The 27407-nt window shown below is 40.7% G+C and overlaps 1 protein-coding gene across 3 annotated transcripts in view; it reads left to right on the top strand.

Annotated features, from left to right (window-relative positions):
- Positions 1-15477: 15477 nt before the first annotated feature.
- Positions 15478-27407, top strand: part of SEC24B (SEC24 homolog B, COPII coat complex component) — a gene marked incomplete at its 5' end in the record, with an annotated part of 47788 nt that continues 35858 nt past the window's right edge. The window contains 2 exons of one of the 3 annotated variants that reach the window (XM_083862296.1): positions 15478-15598; positions 20659-21363. In XM_083862296.1, the coding sequence (XP_083718422.1) occupies positions 15478-15598; positions 20659-21363 (826 nt within the window). Of the gene's footprint in view, positions 15599-16085; positions 16216-20658; positions 21364-27407 lie in introns of those variants that run through there. The other 2 variants (XM_083862298.1, XM_083862297.1) reach the window with 2 other exon arrangements.

The following is a 27407-nucleotide window of genomic DNA, read 5'->3' as shown; positions in this document are numbered from 1 at the left end:
GCTACTTTCTCCAGAATGACCAATCCAAGAGCAAGCTGCCAACATTCCCTGTTTTCAGATGCTAGCCTGCCAAGGCAGGAGAGGCTCTTTCAAGTCTTCCTAAAAAATCCCAGCATGGAGGGTGTTAGCTTCGCTCCTTGGTATCATGTTGAAAGAGCTTGCTGGAAAGCAAGCGCATAGAATTAGATAGCAAAGGAGAGACCGAGGGATCTGAAACATTAGTGATGGGATCACAGTGGGATAGCATGGAAGAAGCTGGCACAGACCCAGAGAGCTCTTTGCAGTAACAGAGAAGAGAATTATTACAAACTCTCGTCCTCATTCCACAAGAGCAGTTGGTAGCTGTTAACTACATGCAGACTATAAAAGGAGAATGAGAACTGGCTACCTTCAGACAGAAGAAGAATGAATAAAATGCATTAGGTCTCCAACATATGAAGAATCAGAAACCTATACAAATAAACTATTTCTGCAACAAGGCACAGTGCCAGCAGCAACAGGCTGAAGTACTAGTCTGCTCTGACAGCAATAAGAAATGGCAGCTACTCAGAAGACATCATCTTAAAATCATAACAGCAAAAAGTGCCACAAATCTGCATATGTCTGACTTTTTTAGGAAGAAAAATATTTTGGCCATAGATAGTTTCTGGGTTTGACTTTTGAGTAATTGAAGAAATCAGGCAGTGATTTAAGAGGAGTGGATCTCCCAATATCTATACACAGCTTGGCTACACTAGCAGAGCTTACTGCTCTTATCTCATCTCTCTTGATTTTAAAAAGACTAATCATCAACACAGCAGGGTACATGCAGAGAACCAAAAGGCCCTATTCCACAGTTCTCCTGTTTGCATGAGCCTGCAGTAACTCACTTGGCTGAGTGGTCAGTAGAAAACTGATAGGAGATAAGGATCTGACCCCATCTGGAGAGTCTCAAGGCAATTAAAGGACAGAGAAGTAGGGCTTCTATTAATGTGAAAAGTGCTTGTAAGAACAAATTCCTCCTTCTGTGAAAATGTGTTTGGATACACCTGTGTATTAAAATAGAGAAGAAGCTTCCTATAAATTTATGCCCACTGAACTGAACATTGTGGTGGGGGCAGTTAAACAGTGGAGCATGGGAGAGTAGGGAAGAATGAATTTGACCAGAGTCTCCAGTTAACTGTTCCAATTCCTTACTTCCTCTTACATTTTATTTTATTCCTTCAATCAAACTGTATATTTTTCTTTATCTAATTAATCACTAGGGAAAGATGCACTTCTAAGGAAGTTTAAAGCAGTGCTGTCATACTTCCATAAGGCAAAGGAAAGTTGTCCAAACTCAGCTCCAAGAAGCTCTTCATTGCTCTGATGAGCACTGGGAATAACATCATCTTCACATTAAAGGGGTCTCCATTACCCCAGTGCTATCTTTGAAATTAATTTCATACAAAAGGCTTCATATAACATGAATAACCAACCTGTCTGCAAGAAGAGCAGCGCTGGCATCAACCACTATCTTTAGTTTCTTTCTTACTCTCTGTGACTGTAGATTGGTTAATCAAGATTCCTGTCCAACTGAGTATGTCTTCTACTTTGATACTCCTAGGAGCACTGTTAATCCTCCTTCCAAAGAGACCAAACATTTAAGATTAACTTCTATAAGAATTCTCTGTGAAATTATCACAGGGAGCCAAGGGACTTTTTAGGCTTGACACTTGCAGATCAAATATCCTATGATTTGTTTGGTGACACTGTTCTGAATGTCATCCTGTCATTTATGGATCAAGTATAAACATTTCATCATGACCTCTCACGTGAAAAGCACCCGCCACTTCCTCCTTCAAATCCCTTCTTAAGTGCATTTCCTTTGAAAGGGTTCCAATGTTCCTCTGCTCACCAATAACATCTGCACCCACTTTATGGTAAAGTAATATCAGCAACTTGAGCCTAAAGTAGACTTTGTGCTGGCTGTAGAAGGACCCGGTCTGTGTGCAAGTCTCTATATATATCTTAAGATCATCCCCTTTCCTTTTCCCCAAAAAACAACCAGAAACTGATATAATCCAGGATGAAGTTTTGATGGCAGACCTTCCAGCTGGGTTCTGCCAGTGGAACAGCTGAATAAAACAGAACAATCTTCCAAGCAGTTTCTAAAGAGAAAACAAAACCTGAAATATTTATATTGCACATAGGAACACTTTGAAGCCTCACAAGTACACTTTTTACACAAGGAATATCTGCAAACCTTATAAAATAGAAATAGCAAAAAAATTAAGCTGTTCTTCATTATGCCCTGTGTTCTACAAGGCCTACTTTTCCTGGAAGCTTAGGACTTATCATCATAAGCTTTCTGCTCAAGAACAAGTTTTCAGCTTAGCCATTTAAATTTAAAGTTACTTTATCCTTTCAGTATATATTTAACTCCCTGTCTTTTCCCTGAAAAGCCCCACAGAATTACAGTTGGCCTATTGACAAGCTGACCCGGAGTGGTGCTGTAACGTCTGATTACTGCTGACCCATGCAAAAATATCAAATGTATCACACCGCATGAGATTTTACCTAATCGATTTCCATCTTCCCTGGAATTTCAGAACCCTGCTCCCCACATCTCACCCCTGCCTCTCCTGCTGCTAGTTTTGTCATGGACCGATGCCTTGTTTCCCACAGATGCAGCTCCCAGAGGGCAGCTGCCAGGCCTGCCTTCAGCAGAGGCAACAAGTGGGATCTGGCAGCAGCAGTGATGGAAGCTGTGTGGAGGAAGTCACTGGACAATGTCCCCTAAAATGGCACTGTATACATTTGTTTTAGGAGCACAAAATGTTATATCCAGAGGGAGGGTGAGGGTGGAGCTAACTGTGCAGGGAGTTAGGCCTGCCTGGGAATTGAGATTCCTATTTATACACTATTCTGGACTTTTAATTCTATATATTTAGATACACAAATAAATGGCCTCCTTTTCTGCAATACTGTGAACTGCATTTACTAAAAATGGAAACAGAGTATCTAAAAATAAACACACGGGTATGAAGACATTAGCCTTATTCTAGAAAAAAGGGGCAAGAGAACTGCAGCAACTTAAATGTCCAAAATACTTCTAAAAAGAATCCCTTCTCCCACCCATCCCTCAAAGACCCTTGAGAAAACTAAAGAAAACAAAAAAATCTTCACAAAAATTCCCAAAGTTGAGTGAACATGTTAAGAAATGCACATAGAAAGATCATTATTTATAAGTGAGCTCCCTGCAGATGAATAACCATTTATGTTGCCAGGGGACAATATAAATTTGGCATTGTTTTACTAATTTCCACATTCTTCATTTTATGGCAGCAATCATCACAAGCCAGCAGAAAACAATACTATCTGATGGCAGATGACCAACATAAGCACTCACGGCATCCCCAGTCACTGTGCAGGGTGATAAAGCCACACAGCAGCTGGAGTTTTGCTACAGTGACAAGCAAATATAAACACACAAATGGAGTTTTCAGTTACTCTTCATATTTTGGAAGACCTTCAGCAGAGCTCCAGTAAAAGCTTTTTTAACACCTTAGTTTTGAACTGGAATTACCATTAAACCTATCATGTTTCTTCCTAGGCATAGAAAATCCCCTTACTTGAATCCCAGGTGCATTTCTAATTTTTCTGTTTAATTACAGCCCTCAATTTTAATTTCATTTTATCCTGGAAGGTTTTTGTCAATATATGTTGAAGTCATATTATCGAGTGGGCTAAAATCTTCCACACACAGAGACACAGACATTTTTGTTACTCAAATCCCAGCAGTGATTACTCTAGATCAGAGAAGTAAATTCCTGGGTTAGTAATTTATATCAAACTAAAAGGCAATGCCTTTTTTAAGTGCCAAAGTAGTCCTCACAAATTACTGCGAACTGTGAGTTACTGTTTCACTCAACACAACAGTCTTGTACATATTTCTGTCTCAAATTTCCCCTCTAGATGCCGGGGGAAAAAAAAAATCCCAAAACGTGCCGTGGCTCGGTCTGGACTGAAGTATTTCTCCCTTCGTTCTTGCCTCCCGCGGCGCCGGGCGCATTCCGCGTACAGCAGCATCTCCTAGTGGTCGTCCTGCTTTTGCTGCGTGGGAAAGGCAGCAGAGAGCAATTTGGGTTTCCCGACGTTTCATTGCATTTCCAGCTGCTTGTGCAATAAAAAGAATCAGCTGGGTCCAGGTGTTCATAACAAAAGTCAGTATTTACCTCGGTGGAAGTGTGGGTTGCCCCTGAGTTACAGGACCTGGCAATGCGAGGGTTATAATCCTTCCTGCTGAAAGAGGCTGGGAGGGCTTTGCTCAACAGCCCTGTCCAAGGGTTCTCTGTGGGAAGAGTTTCTTCAAGGTCTGAATCTGCTATCTGATCTAATTTTGTGCTAATTTATACCAGTGTAACGCTACCAAATTCCTGACTTTCATGAGATTAACTGAAAAAGGTATCTACTTGCTTTCTGAGCAGTTAATGAAGAGTGTATTCCCGCTTTATCCGGGAAAAGTGCTGCATGAAGTTATAGAAGTAGTGAGGACAGTTTCCAGACAGACAACAATTTACAAAGGATTGGGGGAATGCTTCAGTACTTTCTGTAGACAGGACAGAGAGATGCGCTGGGTTTCAGTACAGGAAGTGGCAGAGAGATTAGAGATGCTGCAGCTCTAATCTGTAGCTATGTCCTGGGTTGCAGTGTAGGATGTACACAAAGTATTTATTCTATCACCATCTTCATGAACTGTTGAAACCAGGTGGGCTAGTGTTTTCCCAAGCCCCCTGCCTCTTCTGCTAATGGCCTTTGGGGTGTCTTCTGCTAATGGCCCATCAGCGCCTGGCCCATGACTCACAGGTAACTCCCTCCAGGGGTTATCTCTGTTTAATGGGCCATCAAGGACCCATTTCACAACTCCTCATCCCATTGTGAGATGCTCTGCCCAGGGGGAGGAGCCAAGCATTCTCACCTGGATATAAGCTGGTATGGGGGACAGTGCAAGGGCATTTATCCACTGGATTCCCAGAGGACCAGAGCTACCAGACCTTTCTACAGGATCACTGCTTCAGGAAGACCACCTCACCTGGACTGCTTCCACCATCCTGCTCAGGTTGTATTCTGACTCTGTCAGTGATCCTTTGTGTTATTGCATTTATTTTATTTTATTTTTACCTTTTTACCTTTCTTCTTATTAAATTGTATCTCTGACTTGGAGCCTCTCATTCGTTTTGCTTTCAAACCACAACAAGCTAGCAGGCTGGAGCTGGGTCCATCAGTGTGTGCAGAACCAAGCACAGTGTATCCAACACTTACAACGTGGGGGGAATCCTCTGAGCCACTGGACACCCATGCATTCTCTGTGGCCACTGCCACTGCTGGGTACAGCACAGAAAGTCCATATTCAAGAGACATTTACTATTCAGAGCAGCTTAAATGCCTGCTTAGCTCTAGTTGAAGTCAAGATTAAATGTCAGGCACATGTTCAGAGATTTTCCAGAGTCAAGTAAAGTCAATTATTTGGAAGGGAACTTGCCCACTGAATTAATTGCTAATCCTGGTCATTATATCCATGCTTGCAATACCCCAGTCTGCAAATGTTTAGAGCTTTGGTATTGTTTTCTCTAAAGCCTGCTGAAGAACATTAAAACAGACTAAGTGTTCAATCTCCAGAGGTCAAAAAAGAAGCAAAGAAGTAACATTGAAATTGTGCAGGAGTGTAATCTTGCACGGTTTCCTGCACAGATAAATCAGAGTACTTTTTTTTTTCCATATGGGTTTTGATCTTGGCTCTACTATAATGTCTCTGGCAAGAGAAACATCATACAGCAGTAAGAAAACCATAATTATTCATTTATTGAGCACTCTCTGTGTGATTGACATTTACAATACCTGGAGGGAGACATAGGCCTTGTCTCAAGAGTCTTGAAGGCTGGAAGAACAACACAGCCTAAAGTCATTGGCCAGACAATCAGAGCCAAATATGTGAACCTCAAAAATTTCACCATTTACATTTAAAATTTGCTTTTTTTTTTTCTATGAATAGGTATAAAAAGTCTTAGAAGATGAAGAGTATAGGGGGAAAAATGTAGACTAATTTCACTGCAAAGTAGAAAAGGCAGATAAAATGCTTTTTTCATTGCACTCAGAAAGACTAAATACTCTTGAAAAACCAGGGGATGAAATCTTCAAGAGGACTGGATGTTGGTGCGCCTTAATAAGTAGAATTTTAAAAAAGTCCTGAAAATAACTGAATATCTCATCAGTCTGAAGTAAGAATTAGAAAGAGTGTTGATATGTTAAAGCCACAAAAACTCTTCATCCTCTGCCTGTCTCCCTACCTGTATTGTATTCTCCTAGGTCAGTAAATTTCATCTAAGTCTAAATCTGAACTGGTTTTCTTGTTTTTTCCTCAAATCCCAAAGAATGCAGTGCAGTACAAAGGGAGCAGAATTATCTCTGGAGTCTTTATGAAGTGGAAGGAAGCAGCTGCAGAGAATCCAGGGCAATCAGTTTTTTCTAAAGTATTGTGCAACCTGTCAAACTAAGCAAATAAAAGCCCCTATATACAATTAGTAGCCAGTTTCACAGGTGATGTTGCTTCAGTTCAAATATTATTTCAAATTTGGGACATCCTACTGGTTCTCCTCTTATATATGATTGTCAGTAATCTTGCCATATTGTACACTACTTCTGACATTTTTAATGCTAATTGAAGGGAAAAAATACATTCAGTAAACTGCACATTATCTTTTAAATTCTGAAAAACATCTAGCTTTATTTTTTTTTTTAATTTAGTATTATTCCCTGCCATTTGTTGAAAATCAATACATTTTCTAATTTAAATCCTTAAGAACTAATAATCTCAGCACATTAAATGTGAATCCTGGGGATAGATTCATGTTGAGAGCTACCAGAATCTTTGTTGGTAATAGCTACTGCATCTGGGAAATGCAAATACCTGGAATTATTCTCAGAGGGCAGTTTATTTATGGTCCCCACAGAGCTTGACCAGATCTCTTAATGAATGTGTTTACTTGAGAAATAGTAAAATAAAATCTTTGAGCACAGTTTCTCAGCTGCTGACTGGTCTCTAAGGAGTAGGGAAAAGATGTCCCTCAATTTTCCTGCTTTCTCCACCCCACATGTACCTAAAGGTTTGTTCCTGTGACACAACACTGGTGTGTAAAAACCAAGCACTATGCAACAAGAGCAACAGAAGTTGTCACAGCTATAGGAAGTTAACAGCATGAAATTTTGAACAGGAAAGCTAAGTTTAACCCCAGTTGCCCTGTTCAAGTCTAGACTAGAGCTGAGAAGAAAAAAACTCACTTTTATGATGGTATTTGCTGCTTCCTGAACAGCTTCAGACTCTCAGGGGAAAATATGTGATTACTCCTACTTTCAGAGACCTCAGAACATACTGGGTTAATTTATCTCCTAAAAACATAATCCCCCACTCTTAGGAACAAGCAAACTCAGGGAATGGGGCCTGTCCAGTTGATTTTTCTGGCAGAAATTTTTTTTGCTTTTTGTCCTCAGAAACTGCACAGGTACGTATTCAAGATATTTGCTTAACATTCTTAATCTAGAGGACACTTAGACATTTGGTTAACTTTGGACACATGTTTCTGAAGCAGACTTGTTTAAATACTAAATGGGATTCAAGAAAATGGCTGGTTTGATCATCTGGCCAAGATCCAAATAAATAAATAAACAGAATTGTTGAGTCACATTGATATGACAAAAATAGGCTTTTTGATATCGAGGAGAAAAAGGGTGAGGGGATCCGAACTCAATATGAATAATTAAGTTGCATTTCACATGCTACCATTCCTTTCATCACCTCTCCTTATACTGCATTATACAGCAGGCACAATGTTAAAGAAAGTGCTTTTGAAACTGAAAATATTCAATCACATTTCCAAGTGCTGTCATGCCAGAGCTGTCTTGTTTGTAGCTAAGTAAGTAATTTGTCAGCAAATTTTCATGTACTTGTAGAGGTAATCCCAAACTGGGATCTCAGTTACAATGAAAGCAATTTGATAGAAGTCAGAGGAGGAGAAAAACGGATGTTTCCCACTATGGACCAAGAAGCAGCAACATCTTGCTGTCCCAAGTCCTAGCAACCACCCACAGAAAAATAGTTTGCCTTACAAAATAATGCCCAAATATTGTGTTACTTGTTCTTTTGTAAACAAAATGGTTCCCCAAGGTGTGATTTGAATCTGCACTATTTCTAGTACAAAGTAAAACCACACAGAACAAGCTGCTCTTAAAAGATAAGGTAGAAGAGACCTACTTTCACTTCTTTTTAAAGCAAAAGCATCACACCTAAAGTAAGTTGATCTTTGTATATGAAAATTTACATTCTATGTTAGAAAAAATACTTCAGTGTAGGTACTTTATTACTGAAAGGAGGTAAATGATTTTTATTGGTACTTTTATAATTTCATATTATGGGGTCATAAATGTTGTAGTCTCAGTAAAAGATGTGCTAAACAGAGGTGCTCACCCCACTGCCCCCTGTTTCAGAGAATCTGAAATTAGAATGCCAACACTTATTTCAACAGAAATCATTTCACAAAAATAAAATGTGAATTTTGCCCACTATGAAAAATTAAATTAAATTAGGAGGCAACAGCTGGGAACAAGCTACAAACAGTAAAAAGCCAGCATTCAAAAAAGCTCAAAGTAAGATTGGTTGTTAAGGCAGTGAGAGCAGCTATAAGCCCAGAAGTATTTTTTCAGATAGGCAGTTTACATGTCTGAAAAGTTTATAGGTAAACATGTCTTTCCCCATGAATGCTACTACTTAGGTTGTGCTTGAAAATGAAACTAATCATCACTGTTTAATTTTTTTTCATGCATATAATGTTATATGAATCAATCCATATTTTTATATTAATTCTATTTATTTATTCTTCTGCACATTGAAAGTCACTCTCCAGGTTCCCTTGGCTGAAAGCAACACACTGCTACTCGTGAAAATAGTCTGCCCTTAAATAAGTAGTACTTGATGGGGTACTTCTGTAGAGGGAAAATATATCACTTTATGTGATGCCTTTGAGCAATGTTTTTTCTACCAGTGCAGAGCTTTGTCCTCTTCTGAGACCTCCAGCTGGTCTCACAAGAGGACAAAGGCAGTCAGTGCAGAATCCAGCCTTGGTCAGCCACTGTCCATGATATTTAATTGGCATGACAAGCTTCCCAAATACTGCCAAATATTGTGAGAGGAATTTTTCAATTAGTTTCAGAGGACAGCAGTCTCTTCAGATAAGGACAGAAGCAATTCCAGCTTTTTATGTTGTTCCAAAAGTACACAAAACCCAGAGTTTATAAAGTGTTACTGCAAAGTCCTTGAGGTTTACAGTATTAAGCTGCTACTCCACAGCATGGGACTTTTAAGTGTGCTTCAATGGTTTAATCATCTTCTATTTTAGTTTTGGATTGTTTGCTCCACAGTTCATGTGAGCCCATCCATTGCCATCATTCATGTGAGAAACCCATTGAAGCCAAGGGTGTTACCATGTGACTGAGCTCCTCAGGACCTGTGATGGACACAGGAGTGGAGTGGAGCTTGTGCAGTCAGATAATGCAGAGGAGGAACTAAGTCCTCTGGTTGGGTCTGTTGGTTTCTTGCTGATTATGTAAAAAAAGATACATGGGGGAATCAGTGACATACACATCCAGGAAAACTATTTTTGAACACAAGTTCCCATATGTGGAGCATGTTCCTCTTTTAGAAGTAACAGCAAGATTTGCTTTGGCTGCAAGTGGCACATCTGGAGCCACAAGAAGAAGAAGAGAGAGCTCCAGTGGTTTAGATGAGTCATTGCTTCCTCTTAATGGAAAACCAAAATATCAAACTGCCAGTGAGTAAAAGATCTTTCAGGGGTTTATTAGTTTTATAGGTCTTATAAAAATTACTGGAAAACCATAAAACTTTAATAGCTGAAAACTGAAAGGGTTTCATGGGCCTAAACTTAGTCTGTTTGGCTCACAGCATCACTATGCCTCTACAGCTGGGATGTGGCACATCAGCTGCAGAAAATTCACAGACTGTCTTGCTTTTGTTTAACTGTGCCCCAAGGTCATATGAAAGCTTGTGGCTAGATTTCCCTTTGAAAATAGTTTCATGAAAATATTTAGATCTCAGGTTTTTCCTTAGTGGTAGCTTGCCTGGTGATTTCTAAGTACCATTGCCATAGATTGAAGTTTCCAGCTGATGAAACCACCCAGGAATATTACAAGTCTAGATACAGATGTATGTGTTTATTTACACTCTATACTCAAGAGGTTTACCAGGCATAATTGCCAATCAGGAGTATGAATTAAAGTGAGAATTTATGTCATGTATCCAGATTTGAAGAGGTATAATTGGAATTATGGACTAGAGTATGAGCAGAGACAACACCCATCATTAGGGGTTACAGAATGGAACAACTACTCTGCCTTCTGGTCTCAGATGCAGAGGCCACAATGATTTGCTATGCCCAGCAACTATCAGCTGTAGCAGTGAGCAGAGCTCATTGCCTTGGTCCAGCAAAGAGCTAAACAATTCCTTTACATCATTTACAGCCATCCTAGACTGTTGTTGATGCCAATGTAGTCAAAGGTAGCTGGGTCACCACCACTACGTTGGTAGTTGCAGACCCCTTTATCCTATAATTTGGATAGTGATTGGGAAACATGATGTCCAAATAGGGTACCCATGTGGAAGGTTTTCCTTAGAGCTAGTGAAACCCCAGCCTGGTAAATCCTGCTGCTTTTTTGAGCCTTTTCCATTACAGGTATAAAAACAAAAACAAAAACAAAAACAAAACAAAACAAAAACCACAAAAAAAACCCAAAAAACCCCAAAACAAAACCGAAAAACCAACCAAAAAACCACAAAAACAACCACAACCACCAAACCCACCTTACGAAAATTAAGCACAATTCAATCTTGTGTACCCAGCCAGAATGCATGCCAAGTGCTTCAGGCAGACAAACAGGCTCACTGCTGAGGCACAAAACTCCTCTGGAGTTATCAGGACAATTAATAAAATAAGCTACATGGAAAGTAAATCTGTACATGTGTAAGAAAACTGAGCAGCATCACAACTGATATCTTGTTCTCTGGTATGTTTTAGAAGTTTGAAAGATTTTTATTTTAAGTGGAGCATGACTACCCTGGGGCCTCTTCTACTAATTAGGCAGCTGCAAATGAAGTATAGCATAGCTCTCACCCAGTGGATGCAGGGATTTATCCCTCAGCCAGATGTAGAGGTCACCCAAGCAGAGGCACACTTCACAAGAGTGACATCAAGAGTCTTGGTTTGCCATTCTCATTCTGGAAAGCAATCACACTGCAGGGACTAGAGGCAACTTACGCAAACACAATGACGTTAACACAATTGGAGACTCTTATTGTGGAAGTGCCTTATTACTTTGCACAGAAGTGGCCCAGTTCCTGTTAGAAATATAGGACAATAATTAGAAATTTATTAGTAAGACAGAGTGACCCACAGCTATATTTTGTTGATGGAGGTTATAAAAGCACTTAATTTTGTTGTTCTCCTTCTGAAGTGTGTGACAAAGCGGAATAAACTTGGCTTAGTTATGGTAAAGCTCAAAAGTATTTCTGACTCGGTTTATAATGATTTGTTTCTAGGTTTTCCTTCTCATAAAAATAACCTTTTTTTTTTTTTTTCTCGGTTTGGAAATTCAATGCCTCATTTACCAGGTTATGGGTAACAAGATGCATTTTCACATTTGTTCTGCAAACCTAAATGGCAGAGGGAGTTTTTTTGTGTCCAACAAAGGTCAAAAGATCTCTATTAGTAATTAAGTCTCATCAACTGGCCAAAGAATTTATAACTCCTGTAATGAGCTTTTTGCTAGACTAGGTGGAAGCAATGGCCTGGGTGAGACAGCTCCTGTGTTATTTGTTGCACAGTAGCATAAAAAGCAGACATTAATACTCATTTCTTGCTAATGCTTTCAGATTCATTGTAAATGAGGAAAACAAAATTAATGGGTTTGAGTTTATGGTGAATTTCCTCTAGGGGATTGTGTTCTAGCTGCCCACTCATCTGGATTTCCTAGGAATTAATGGGTTTAACCACAGTGTCATTGTTGTTTGTAGAAAATAATTGATCAAGCCGTGTAAAAGGTTTTGTAAAAGCATTCCGAAAATGGGAAAATTCCCAGTTGCCTCCTCTTGCTTTCAGCACAATGATCTATAACTACGTCTGCTTGATCATAAATTGTTGTGTAATTTTCAAAGATTGTGATATAGGATATATTTATGGTTTCACAGTACCAGGAGTTAGAGAACTGAGACTTTGGAAAGGAAAAATCTTTGTCAAAACACAGATTCTTATGTGCTGCATGCTGTGACAAAATATAGTTGTAGTACAAGGAAGCACTTACATGCCTTCTCAAACAGCACTGAGAATGAAAAGACAAATCAACTGCTTGTTCACGTATCTGAATTATTTTGTTGTCATGCATTCATTTCTCAGAAGTACTTTGTGTAGGATGGAGTATGGGTTACAAAGAAAGGAAAACATGGATTGCAATGAAGGAAGAACAACTTTAACAGCAGAATTTGTTAACCCCATCAGAACAATACAGCCCTGGAAGGGACTTCAGGAGGTCACTTGCTGGTTGACAGTCCCAAAATATTTGCATAACCTCTGCTAAGATTCTTTCTATTACAGCAATGTCACACCATTCCCACTTAGTCCCATCATGCCACTTAGTCCTTTAGTATCCTAATAATGTTTATTTCTTAATAGCTTACCTGAACATTGCTGCATTTTGAGCCCATTGTTTCTTGCCCTAGCTTATTAGCTCATGGAGAAGAAACTATTTCTTTCAGATATTGATCTACAATCTATCAAAGAACTAACAGAGGCCTGCACAAGACACCTCTACATAGTCTGATAGGGTGTGAAGGCTGAGAAATGTCCAAATACAGTCAGTCCCTGCAGTATTAAAATATGCCCTGTAACAGTACCAGTTAGAGCTGGGCCATATGCTAAGCATACAGGCAAAGTAATTTAAAAAGTACTTAAGGACAGACATGCATAATCACCAGTAGGAAGAACAGCATACAAACAGGGGAGGGACTGGTCAAATGTATGCAAAAAGTAAAGGTGACTCAGTATTGTTGGATTTAGTGTTGACAATATAAATCACCAGTATACTGGTGATTTTGACTTTTTGCATAATTAATTAAATAATCTGAGCAATTAAGTCTTGAGTAGTGTCTGAGTGAATGATAGGTGATAAAAACAGACAAATAGTCAAAATTAATATGGTGTAGTGTGTGATTGACTGTGGAAGGTGCTAAACTGAACAGAAATCCTTTGTCAATGGCAGCCAAAGGGGAAGGATGTGCTGGTTTTGGCAAGGGACAGAGTTCGTTTTTTTTCACAGCAGCTGGTGTGGACTATGTTTTAGATTTGTGCGGCAAACAGTGTTCATAAAACAGAGATGTTTTTATTACTGCTGAGCAGTGCTTATACAGTCTCGAGGTCTTTTCTGCCTCTCACACCACTCCATCAGCAAAGGAGCTGGTCAGGCACAAGAAGTTGGGAGGGGACACAGCTGGGGCAGCTGATCCCAACTCACTCAAGAGATATTCCATATCATGTGGTGGTGTGCTCAGCATATAGAGCTGCGTGACAGAGAAGAAGGAAGGGAGGCTTATTCAGAGCAAGGGTGTTTGTTTTCCACATAACCATTACATGTGATGGAGCTCCCCTTTTCTGGAGGTGCCTGAGCACCTGCCTGACCACGGCAAGCAGTGAAGAAATTCCTTGTTTTGCTTTGCTTGTGTGTGCAGCTTTTGCTTTAACTATTAAACAGACTTTATATTTTTAATTAATTAATAAATTAAATTTAGTTAGTTAGTTAATTTATCTGTTTAATCAATATTAAACCCCATGAGTTTTCTCACTTCTACAGTTAGGATTCTCTTCCCCATCGCAGGCGGATGGGAGGGGGAGTGAGCAAGGGTCTGTGTGGTGCTCAGCTGCTGGATGGGTTAAACCATGGCAGAGGCTCTCCAACACTTGCCTTCCTGTTTAGAGAATATGAAGTATATATTCTGCACTGAAAAGAGACTGAAAAGTCTTGCCTTATCTCACCTTGCCATTTCTTGTGAAGGCCTGTCTCTATGGATAGCATATATCCACACTGGAGACGGACAGTGTGCACTTCTAACACTGAAAGAAAAGCCTTGCCTCAGCTCACCCCATCTCACTAAGGCTTTTCTGCCTGTACAAGAATAATTACAGAGGGAGAGCTTTTACCTCACTTCACCTTGTGAGGCCTTTTCCCCTGTGCAGTACACATTACCACTCTGAGTGTTCCAGGGTACATTTATACCTAAAATAGCATGTATTATCTACACAGGCAAAAATGTCTAAGGCAAAATAATGACAAGTGCATGCACTGTATATGTACATGTCTGTGCCCTGAGGCAGGGACATGGAGCAGCCTCACAGTATCAGATTGAAAGGGACTATAGTGGCTCATCTGGTGCAACCTCTCTGCTCAAGCAGGGTCATCCCAGAGCACATGGCACAGGATTGTGTCCAGAGGCTTCTTGAGTATCTCCTGATAGTCAAGTGAGAGGGAACCCCACAGCCTCTCTGAGCAATCTGTTCCGGTGCACAGCCACGGTAAAGTTCTTCCTCATGGTCAGCTGGAACTTCCTGTGCCTCAGTTTCTGCCTGTTGCCTTGTGTCCTGTGTGGCACCACAGAGAACAGCCTGGCTCCATTCTCTTAGCACCCCAATTTAGGTATTTATACACTATACAGGCAGATATATATTTATATACACTATACAAGTACGTATTTAGATATATATATTGATGAAATCCCCTCTCAATGGCCTCTTATCCAGGTTTAAGGAGCCTAGCTCCCTCAGCCATTCCTGATAAGTGATGCTCAATCACCTGGATTCGGTCCCTCAATCACCTTTGTTGCCCTCCACTGGCCCTGCTCCAGGAGCTCCCTGTCTCCCTTGTGCTGAGGAGCCCAGACCTGAGCACAGCACTAAGGCCGAGCAGAGGGGCAGGGGCACACCCCTCGAGCCTCCCTCACCGTGCCCCGGCCTGCCCAGAGCCACAGCCATAAGGCCCCGCCACGCACAGACTAAGCGGGTTTCTCCCCGCCACACGGGCCGTTCCCGCGGGGCCCGGGTGAGGTGAAGTCCCCGCGGGATGCGAGTCCCGGCCGTGATGTGGCCCGTCCCGCCGGCTCGGCCCGTCCGCCTGCCGTGCCCCCCCTCCGCTTCGTGCCGTGCCGTGCCGTGCCGAGCCGGGCGGGGCGCGGCCTCACGGCGGAGCCGCCGCTGGGGGGCGCTGCAGGCGGCGGCGCTCGGGCCCTCCCGCGGTCCCGGCCCTCGCTCGGCGCCCGGCAGCGCATCGGGGCGGCGGCGGACAACGACGACAGGGAGAGGAGAGGAGCGGGCGGGAGCGGGACGCCGTGAAGAAGCGCTGAGAGGAGCCATGTCCGCGCCCGCCGGGCTGCCGCCTCGGCCCGCCGCCGCCGCCGCGTTTCCACCGGGCGGGCCCGGCAGCTCCCCCGAGGCCGCGGCCCTGGCCAGCGGCGCGCCGCGCTGCCAGAACGGTGAGCGGCCTGCGGGGCCCGGCGGGCGGGGAAAGGGGCCTGCGGGCTCCCCGGGACCAGCCGCTCCGCTCCCGCGGGGTTGAGGCCCCTGTGGGTGGGTGCCGGGGGCCTGCGCGCTCTTCCTTCCTCCCGGGGGGCGGGAGCGGGCCCGGCGGACCCGGCAGCGGAGCCCTTCGGCTGGAAGGCGGCCGGACCCGCCGGAGCCGCTGGAGGAGGCTGCGGGCCCGCCGGCTGCGGGCGGAAAGAACTTGAGGAGGCGCAGCCTCTCCCGCCTGGCTAAAGGGGCGAGGGAGGGGTGTCCGCACCTCTCTCTCCTGGCGGATTTGGGTGTTGTGGCGCCTGTTTTGTGGCGTTTCAAGGAGGCTCTGGAGGCCGAGGCACCTCCAGGCCTCGGCGCTGGCGGTCGTGCGTGAGAATGGGCAGAGAATCGCCTACTAGGGGCCAGAGTACTCACTTTTTATCTATCTATGAGCTTAAAAGTAGTGGGTGGGTAGGCGTTCATACAGCGGGGTCTTGGGGTTTGAGTTGAACAAGCAGCATTGGAGCAGTGAAATGTGGGTCACTGAAAGACAAAGGAAGAATAGTTTGAAGTCACAAAATATTGACTCCCATTTCAGGTAAGGAGGTAGTGAGACTTACTGTGGTATGAATGAAAGTAATGAGCGTACACTTCCGCGTTTTTAAATTGGTGCGCTATAAAATCAGTTCTTTATTGACACACCACATTAACTCTTTAAAATCCCTTTATAATCACCTCCTCCATGTAATGTTGGTTTAATAGCTAAATTTGGCCTCTTATTTGCGTGGAGTTCTAGCTCGTATTGTTAAATTTTTTGTAGTCAGGCTATTTTCTGCACAGATGTGTTTTCTGTGCAGGGTAGGGACCTACAATTTTTTTTTACTTGAGAATTGTCAGTTTTTCTCGTGTCCAAAAGGGTAGTTAGGTGCTAAGCACTTTTACCTATAAAGTAGGTGTTGAAGCAGTCACCGAAGAAAATGGTAATTAAATGGTAGGTTTTAAGGAGATACTGATGCCTCAGTTGTGTCCAAACCGGTATTGTGGTGCCGGGGTTTGTAAAAATGGTTCAGAAAATGCCAATTGACATGGCTTTTAGTCAAAAAACGGGCCATTATCAGGATACAGCTGATACAGCATGGATAACCTGGAAGTGTTTTACAGAAACAAATTGAAACTGTCATCATATCTTCTCTTTCTGTTCTTAGCTTAATATTTTTAAAGAGCAATCGTTACTGTTTGTTGTTTTACTTAATTAACTCCATGTTGCTGCTAATATTAGTAAAACAACTTGTGTAAAACCAGGGCATAGACCATTTATTTTTTGCAAAACACTCTTTCTTTAAACCTGAGAAATGTATACACTGTTCAATAACAGTCTTTAGTGTTTGTTGCATAACTTTGGGTTTTGTGTTCCTTTAGATGTCTTTGATGACTTTAGTCAATAACCCTGAATTTTTTATTTTTGATGTTTAGCAATAGCATTGCGAAATTTTTTGATTGGTCCATCTGTTGTCTGAGTACTAATCCAAAGTTGCAATATTTCAGGATTTGAGGGTTTGGGTTTTAATGGAAATAGGAGATGAAGTAGAGGAGAATAGCAATAGAAAAGACTAGTGGAAATTTCTGAACTATATAATAAATACTAAATTTCATTAAGAGGGTTGTCACTGCTTTTGAAATTTAATTTTATGTCATTGGAGTGGAGTTTAAATGTAAGATCCTGAAGTGAATTGAGCTGTTTCTGTGTTGGCTGAAAGAAAACACTGATGTATCCTTTCCTGTAGAGTGCTCTGTGTTTTAATTTGATAAAATGTGAATTTTTCAGGTAAAACTATGCAGTTGCTGCCATCTGATGAAAAAGAGTGCTTTTTGCAGAAAGCAAGCAGCCTGTTGTATGTATGATGGTATTAAAAATGTTCAGGTTTGTTATTAGTGAGTTTTGCCTGCTGCAATGACCAAATCCATTTGAGACCCTTGGAGACTTAATTTTTTTTTTTTAAATGCAGGTGTGATTGTTTTGTTGGATTTTTGTGTTTATGGTATTTTCTTCCTTCTCTCTCACAAATTTGGGAAGCTTTTTTGTAGTTTTACAAGTGGCCTTGTATCTAAGTGGAAAATGACCTATTTCCTAATTTCTCTGTAACAAAATGGTTCTTGTTAAGTCAGTACTGAAGGATGATGTATTTCCTCAGTGGTGATGGAGGACTTCAGTGCTAACAATTTAATGTATTAAAATGCAGCACTGAGAGGATAATTGTATTGAATTCCCATGGCTCTTTAGGAGAGTTTTGTCTGGTGCTGTCTACAGCTGGTTTGTAAGGCTGCCACTGGCATTTTGGAAGCAAAATTTTCATTATTATGTTTTTCACCCCTCCTCATGCTTGGGATAGTTTTAGTCAATTTAACAAAGAGAAGAGGGACGTGAAAGATGGGAAACCCTCCATGTAGGTAGAGTATGGGGCAGATGGCTGAATTATGCTGCTGAGGGAGTGCATGGACATAAAAACCAAACGTGACATTGGCAAGCAAAACTTTACTAATTCACATCGTGGTATAGCCATAGCACTGCTGCTGGTTTTTTTTGTGGGAGTTTGGAGTTCTTTGTGTGAGGGCTCCCCCTCCCTTAGAAAGGATTAAGATTCTGGGGGTTCTCCTGTTAATGTCTGTGTAATTACACGTTTACACGCTGTAACTTTATATAATAAGTATTAATTTTTATAGAAGGAGAGATTCACTGCTTTTGTTATAGAGATGATGTTTTAGAGATACACCTGCTGTGCAGCTGAGGTTTTCAGCTCTTTTATGGAAGTTTTTGTGAGATTTGTCAGGTGTTTTAGAAGGATAGTACTACCTGAGACATCAGGACAGACTGTGCAATTAACCAGTTTTTAAAATTACATTGAAGATGTATCCTGATTTCCAGTGTTGAAAATTATCCAGACATCTAATCACCATTAGTAGCTTCAGCTACTAATTGCAGTACAAAAATTACTTTCTACTCACATTCTTTGTAATCAGATGGACAGAAAACTCACTTCAGATAATGAGAATAATCTTTAATTTGTAATTGTAAAACTTGCTTTCAAAGGACTTGCAGCTTGAAATCAATATAATTTTTTTAATGTTGTCTCAGTGAGGTTTTCATGTGTGTTTATAGGTGTTTCTGCTTAAAAATGTGAATAAAAAGGACTCTGCATTCTATCACGTAAAGACTGATGTCTTGTATTGGTAATTTAATCTGTTTATAGTGTGTATTTTTAAACAAGAGCTAGATCTGGGAAGACTTTGCAGTAGATGATTTGATATGCAACCTTTTATTTAGTAGTCGGGTGCTCCTAAACCAGTTTCTAAATTATACCTGCTCAGTTAGGTGAATCTGCATATATGAGTAGAACAGATGCACAGGCTTTTCAAATATCTTTTCTTGCCACCTTAAGTGGCATAGCTACTTAAAGCCATAAGTCTTGACACGTGTAAATTATTACTGTATTTTTGGGTTTGCTTTTTCAGACTTTAAAAAGCAGGTCAAAAATCTGGCTAAGTTCATGTAGCTGTTAATGGCTTGCTAATTCAAAATAATTTTCCTTTAAAGGAGGAAAAACTATGCAGCTCTATGAAGCAGCTTCCTTTTTCAGGAAAAAGGTGAATCAGAAGCATAGTTGCATACTCTGTTCAGAACTCAAGATAATATTTTAAGCTCTTTATGCTTTTCTCCTAAGTATGTCTGTCTGTCTTTTGGTTCTGCAGTCCAAGTTACTGTTCTGCAATTTTTTAGCTCCTTTCTCTTCTGCTCAGCTTCCTGTCAGTTATAAAAAGGCGTTTTTAATTTTACGAGAAAGGCATTTTGGGCAAAATGTTCCTTGCTTTTAGGGGTCTGTTAACAAATTTGTTATTAAAATTGCCTTGCAAATTAATCAGAGGACATCTAGAGGTTCCTTGGAGAACAGCGATTTTTCAGAATTTCAGGACAAGAGAAGTAATGTTTAAGTTTTGTAATCATTGTAAATATAAGCAGAGGAAGCAACTATTCATTATTATCTCAGCTGCCGTTTAATTTGTGAGTGGGTTTGTGTTTTTATTGACCAAGGATTGGGAAATAACACTGTTAGTCTGTGTGATGTAAGCAGTAGGATGTGGGAATTTTGAGAAAGCACGTTATCCACACAAAAGCATCTGTGGTTCACTAGAAACAAAAACATGGTTGAGGAGTAGGACATGAGGAAGAACTTTGAGATTTCCCATTGAGCAGTTGGCTGAGAGAAAATCAGTTTGGACATAGTTAACATTTGGTTTCTAGCAGGCGAGCACTTGTTTGACCCTTGCTGGGTCAGTATGTAATTAACCTCTAATGTTGCAGAGCCAATTGCAGTGATGCCAGAGGTCAGTTTCTCTGATACCAACATCTCTTACACCTGATGTAAAGATCGGGTAGTAAATGACAATGATGTGCTTGTCAAATGCTCTGTAGTTTCATAAAAACATCAGTTTTCCTGAAAGCATAATACATAAGGACTTAGAAAACAAATATAACTGCCCTGCAGCTCTTTATCTTAGTCACTGTATTGGCGACCTGTAAAGAAGAATACCTGTATTGTTATATATTGACCTACTGATCTGACTGCAGTTTTTCAGTTTCCCTTTTCGAGCAGTTTCTGTAAGGCAAACTCTTATATTCAAACACTTACAAATACCAGTTTGGTGCTTATTTTTGCTCACTATTTTTAAAGTATTAACCTCCTGTAAACTCTTAAAAATATTCAAAATACAAACAAGAAGCAAACAGTCTTGGCATGGAAACCTCTTTCAGGAATGGAAGCAATCCATTTTTTCTGCTAGTTCTTGGTGTGTTTGCAAATTACTTCAAATACTGCATTTGTATGTGTTATACTTAGTTTATTCTCTCTCTGCTGATGGGAATCAAACTCAAAAACAGTGACAGAAAAGAAGAAGAAAGCAGTTGTTTGTTAGTTCAAGTGCAGAGTCCATTGGCACTACTCGCAGATGCTTCTTTAATACGTGTGATGTTTTCTCTTCTTTTCAGGTCCTATGCAGAGTCAGATGCAGTTCCCCTCTGGCTATGGCTCACATCTTCCAAACTACAGTGCGCCTTCAGGACACTATTCCCAAGTGCCCAATAAAGCTGCTGCTTCACATCTGGATGATCAGTACAGAGCCAGTTACTACCCTGGTTACTATTCAGCACCAGCACAAAATGTTATGACAGCTGTGGGTAGCAACATGTTGAATGCACAGGAATCATCACATCAATTGTATAACAACACTCCTCATTCAGGGGGGTCCGGTGACAGACCTGTTCAAGGAGCAGTATCATCTGCATCCTACTTGCATGTGAGTGCTCAGCAGTCGTATTCAGCATTTGATAATCACTACAGCACTTCTGTCAGCTCTTCAGTTGCATCTCAGGGATTTCCCCTTAATTCTGATCACTACGCCATGCCCGTGGTTTCTGGTGCCATGTATCCCAATGTTTCCTATCCTCCAGTGGCTGCTGGCGGTGTGTATGGGCAGACATTTACCTCTCAGAGTCTACCTGCTGTGGGACAGTTCAAAGAGACGAATGCGTTTTCTAGCCAGAGTACATCAGTACCTCATTCCCTTCAACAGCACCTTCCCGTGGGATACAATACAGCATTAGCAACTGTTTCATCTGCTCAGTCTGTGCAAGACAACCTCAGCAGGAATCTCACCGGATCGATTGCTAAAGTAAACAACCAAATAAATACAGGTATGGTGTTACTTGAAAGATAGTGAACTCCGGATTTGTCAGGGAAACATAAGTAATCGTGTGCTCTTGTTGGCTTGTTCTTGTTCACTGTGTGGAATTCTGTAATGTTTCTATAAATTTTGAGTTCTGTCACTCATTCTTGTAGCTTTTCTAATTTGCTTACACAGTCCTCACAATAGCAGCTATTGATTCCTATTGAGAGATACAAAAAAGTACACTATTTAGGGGATGCTTTTAGTTTGTTTGTGTGGTTTTCATGGGAGTGGCCTCAGAAGGGAGCCTTTTCATGCAGTTCTGAAGGAATGTGTGATTTCTGAAATATGTCTGTTATTCACAAAGATATTCTTTTCTTTTCTGGCTAGAGAATTTTTCCAAGTCATGGTTGTTGTTTCTTTAAATTTTGCCTTAGTGACACAGTAGGAGACTGAAATGTTAATGGTAATGACTCAAAACAATCAGCCATTTGTGGAGGCAGCAGGGTGTTTTGCTGAGGCCAGGTTTGCACACTTGCCCTAGAGTAGGAGGAGAGCTTTTGGGGGTGTGGTCTGTGATGGGGAAGCCTTCGGACCACACAAGACAGTGAGGGTGAACACTCACCACCAGAGGCTACAAGCTGGGTTTTGAGCCAGGTAAGAAGCAGGCCCTGTGGAAGCAGGCTGGTACTTTTTACTATGCCAGTTGGACAACTTCTTTACACAAGTGTCACACTTAGAGGACTGAGAGTGTTTGTCCCTTCTGATGGGGCATAACTGGCTCAAGTATGCAGACATGAGAGGCAGCTTTGTGCCTTAGAAGGGGCCAAAACCATCAAAGACCCCCAAAGTGCCCCCAGACTCAGTTTCTGAAGGGGTGGGCATGATCTACAGAGTTTTAAAAGACCATGTAAAACTCCCCTGCCTGCATCCAAGGGTAAGTGCTTGGAGTTCCCATGTACACCTGAACATAATCAACCCATTGAGCTCTGTTGTGTGGGGCCCCCAACCACCAAGAAGACCAGAAGGAGAGGACTAACAGGACACTGTCTGGATCCCTAGGTGGTGATATCTTTCTGTTTATCCAACACATGTAATTTGTACATATTGCTTTTCCACGTTAAGTTTTGTCCCGTTTGGATGGTATGAGACACCTCTTGATACGAGTCCATTGTCATCCCCACGTGCTGTCCACGCCTGGTGTCAGCTGGCCCAAGACCCAGGTATTCACTGAAACCTTTGTTGGTGCTGAGGTGATACAACAGCTCGTGCTTTTCTCACAGATGCAATATCTACACAAGTGTGGAGTGCCCTGAGGCCAGGGCCTGGGCTGTTGTCTTCTGCCATGGGCCTGGTGGTTTCTATGGTACCATTTCCCCTGCACTCTGCAGGGAAGGCTCACAAACACAACATCTGCCACAGCTGAGAGTTCCTGAGTCTGTTTGTGATGATGTTGGTATTTCTTCACTTTCTCTACGGTGATCTCTTCTGGGCATGTGTCAGTACTCTTGTATCACATCCACCACAAATGCTTGCAATTCCTTCACAAAAATTAAGTCTGGTTTGTATAACTCATTGCTGTCATCTCTTATATGTGCTTCCTGAAATACTGTCCAATCTTGCTTTTTTGCTTCCTTTGATAATGTTTTGCATATTTAATTATGCCTTTTAATTCTTGTATCCTGCGCAGTCAGGCAGTTCCCAGTGATGTGGGAGCATGTTTAATTCTCAGCCTGGCAGTGCCTGCAGGATTTGAAGTATTTATCTTGTCTACCACTCGTCTCTTGATGGGTCTTAATCTGTCACTTGTCACTCCTTTCTCTCCCCTCCCCTCTCTTTTTTATTTTATTCTTTTTCTCTGCTTCACGTTTACTCTTAGATGAAATTCATGCTGTTGACTTTGGCACGTGTTCTTGTTTTCCATAATTCAGGCAGAGGCATCTCTTTAATAATTGTAATAATCGGATCTTAATAAAAACACATGCATTTTCTCACGAAGTTCAGGAAAAAAGTGGACCCCTACATGGATTTTGAGTCAGTTGGGTTTTTTTAATTAATATTTTTAATAAGTATTTGAAAGAGTTAGGAAGCTACAGCTGATTTTTGCAAGCAACAGGTTGATGGTTTTAGTATGGATATAGCTATAAAGTTGTGAAGGTGCCAGTTGAGGGCAAGTACACTCAGTCCTCGTTAGTTCTTTCAGCTTCTGTTTCATAGGAAAACTGAATACCAGTTCATGGGATAGTACTTAGAAGGAGCATGGAAGAAATTGGAAATGTGGGATACAGTGAAGTATCTTGCTCTGTGGAGGAGAGAGCAATAGTTTGTGCAGGAAGATTCTCACGTTCTTTCTGGACTGGGAATTTTCTAACTTCATGCAGTTCTGACTTGCAAGCAGTACCAGACTACAGCTTGCTTTCTCTACTAAAGACAGTTGTTACATAACTGTAGGTTTCCTTTTTAATGGAAGATATTTCAGATTATGCTGTTTTAGGAGTCCTTGTAGCTGAGATTTTTCTCAGACCAAGGATTTAAGAAAGAATATGGCTTTGGTAAAGCTTTTTTTGGGAAAAGCAGTTAAGCTTAAGTGAAGCCCATTCAATCCACAGTTTGAATTCAGTTTCAATGTTGGTTCCCTCCCTGCAAGACAAGGATGTAGAGTGTCATCCTCACCTCAGTTATTATTACTTTTAATATTATTAGATTTGAATTCTTTGCTGCTGAGTTCTCTGTGTAATTTTCTCCAGTATTTTCAAACCATGAAACAAAACACCATTTAAAAAAGTAAAACAGGGAGCTCCTTGAAAAGCTCCTGAAGTTACTGGCATTTCATGGTTGTGCGTAAAAATGGATTCTTTCAAGGACTGACCAAAAAAATTGACTCTGTTGAGTGCAGAATCTGCAGCTGGACATGACAGAGTGCAAATTTCTTTCCAGATTTTTTCTCTTTCCCCTGAATTCTGGTTCAACTTCGCCCACAAATGATTCCTTATTTGCTGACTAAGAAAAGCAGATAAACATAACAACTGGTAGCTGTTGGAGGAAGGCTGAAGGAAGAGCTGGACAGTTTTATTATTAAACTTTGAACGCTTTAAACCATTTTTTATATCTGGGGCTAAAGACACTGCCTCCAATGATATCTGATTTCTTTTACTCTAAAATTCAACATCTTCAGCTAAAATACATTAAAAATCCAATTGCTACAACACCTGGCTAGTAAAATACTTACGTAAATAATTACAAATAAATGCATAATAATAAAATTGCAAAGTAATTATAGTAATTGTTTGATCCTGACATAATTGGTTTTGGATGCTGAGATGCTTTCTAGATTTCCCAATCTTATTGTTCTCAGATGGAATCATTTTATATAGAGTATTATATTGTTTTCAGCCTTTAAGAAAAGGAGTTGGATTTTAAAAATTATTTGCCAGTTCTTGTACATCCTTGGAAAGTATCTGAATACAATACACAAGGAGCATAAGGAAATAATGAATGATCGTTGGAAGGAAACTTTACGAACATTTCATCCTCCCTGGTTTCTTTAGGAAGAAGCAATGATGGGAAACAGTTGCCATCTGTTCTGTGCATAGTTTTTAGCTAAACTACTTGAAAAAAATAAGATTTACTGAAATTCATAAGTGTGCTTTCTGTGACTGTGTGTGTAAAGAAACTTGGATATGTGTAAAGAAACTTGGATACAGTATCCTCCTGTTCGTCAGTGTGCCAGTAAGAGTTTGCTGTTGTTCTCCTGTGCTGTAAGAGATGCCCTTACAATCTTTGAATTATAAATAAGCAAATTGCAGACAGACTATCAGGATGCTACAGTTTTAATGTATTTTTCCAAAGCAGTTTTGTACAGTCAGCACTGAAAGCTCTCTGTTATGAAATTGAAACCTTTATGTAGAAGAATGATATGTTAATTAAAATCTATGTGTTTGAACAGGACTTACTCAGGAAACTTAGGCTGGCAAGTGCTTTTCAGAAATCGTTTGACTTCTGAGTTGTTTTTTACTTTAATCAAAAGAGTTGTCACCGCTGGACTTAAATTGCTTTCATTAAAAATCCCATTTTATGTATAGCCTTGCAAAGCCTCCAGCATGTTGAATTTACTAACATCAAACCTCTGAATTTCTGTGTGTTGTGTACTGAGGACATAGAACTGCAAAAAAGTATTTCCCTAAAACTTCAGCAGCCCCTTTCTGTAATAACTGAAGTATTTTCAGCAAACTTGCTGAAATTTCACTAGAAGAAAACAAATTTATTTTAGGGGGATTTTTATTTCTTTTTGCTGGTAGTTGACTGCTCTTGATGAATAATAGCCAGTGAGAATAATTTTCTTTCCTTTAGGAAGTATAAATAAAGTAGAATATAAATATCTCTGATTTGAAATTTTTCTCCTTGGAGGTTTAAACTAGTTTTACCCTGCAAAATCACACTGTTCTATCTTTAAAATCTGTATTTCAGCAGAACAGTGTTGGTAATAATCTGTCCAGGAGTATTATGCTATGTAAATTACATACTTTGTATTATTTAGGCTTTTTGTCTTTCTAGGTCAGTAGCTTTCTTTAATGTTTTTCTAGTTTATTTCAGCTGAAATTGGAGCCCTCATTATTCTTGGTGCTTTGCAAGTCAGCACGGATGTCAGCCAGGATGCCTAAATTTTACTGGACTCCTCCATGAGGAGAAGGAGCTGGAGAATATCCTTCTGTGGGTACATGGCAGGCAGGGCTTTCTTTGCATCCTGGTATGGACAGTCTGCTTGAGCTGGAGACACTCTAATTTCATTATCTCACGCGCATACTTCCCCTTATGTCAGATCAGGATGTAAAGTCCTTGCTGCCCCAGTTCCATAGGAATGTAGGCTATAATCCTGTAAATCTGCTAATATAGGTGTGCTTGAAAAACAGGGAAGGACTGCAGCCTGTACTGAAAGTCGGGGGCAAAGGGTGCTGTTGGAAAACAAGCTGCAGGGAGGTGGTACCTCTCTACTTAGAAATTATGTTGTGTTGGGGGCAAGGGGGTGTGTGGGGTTGTGAGGGCAGGAAATTAAGATCACAGCTGAAGCAACTCAAGAAGGATAATTCTCGCATCTCTTCTGGAATTTTGAGGAGATTCTGTGGTGATACTTTTTAACTATGACCTGTAGGTCTCCAGTTAGAAATTAAATTACAACTCCGTGATGGTGTATAGGAAAAAATGATGAATGACAATGCTAATTTGTTGTGTAGATTCTTTCTGTCACAAGCCTTCTAGCTGTAGATTGTTATGCTTAATCATTGTTAATGCAAGAGGTGTTCGTGGTTGAGAGCCATGAAGGGAAAACTTCAGTATACATTGAAGGTGAGGAGTTGAATGTCAAAACCGGAAAATACTGTGTCACTGGGAGAGAATGGGGTTTATATTTATCACGGGTTGACAGGTCTTGACTTCCCATGACCTCAATTGATGGGAATATTATTTGGCCTGATAGTGTTTGTCCTGGATAAGCTGATGGGAAACTTGTGCTCTAAATTGGTGTCCAGTCCAGCTTTGTCTTGAGCTACAGTCAGCAATCCTAAAATTATACTTACATGACACAATGCAGTCTTCTCATTGGCCAGAGGAAAAAAAAAATGTGTAATATATAAAAGTAGTGTAATTTCTCTCACCGTAGATTATTTCATGTGATGATAGTTACCAACAATGTGGTTTTAAATGTTTATTTTGTTCAAGTGTTTCCTTTGGTCTTGGTTGCTTACAGCATTTTAAACCTTTATGGAGTCACCAAATAAAGTTTAACAATTATTTTTGCAGATTGAATTTTTGTACAAAGAAAAAAATACATTTTGTTTCTAAGAGTTTAGAAACATTTTTTTAGAATGCATTTAAAGGATTCACATAATTTTGAAGGTAATTGGATAACCTTTGCTTGAGAATAGGTATTAGCACATGGCAGGAAGGTATTACATCTTCAGCTAATCCAGGTGTAAACTGGTTTTGGCTTTGAGCAGGTGACACAGACATTACAGCATTTAACACTCTCCACAGCAGCGCTTGATGCTGCCGGCATTGCTGTATTGACTTGGATTG

This window comes from Zosterops lateralis, assembly GCF_965231275.1.
Source record: "Zosterops lateralis genome assembly, chromosome: 5".
Lineage (NCBI taxonomy): Eukaryota > Metazoa > Chordata > Aves > Passeriformes > Zosteropidae > Zosterops > Zosterops lateralis.
Note: the sequence above shows the minus strand (reverse complement) of the source record. Positions and strands in the feature narration are given on the sequence as shown.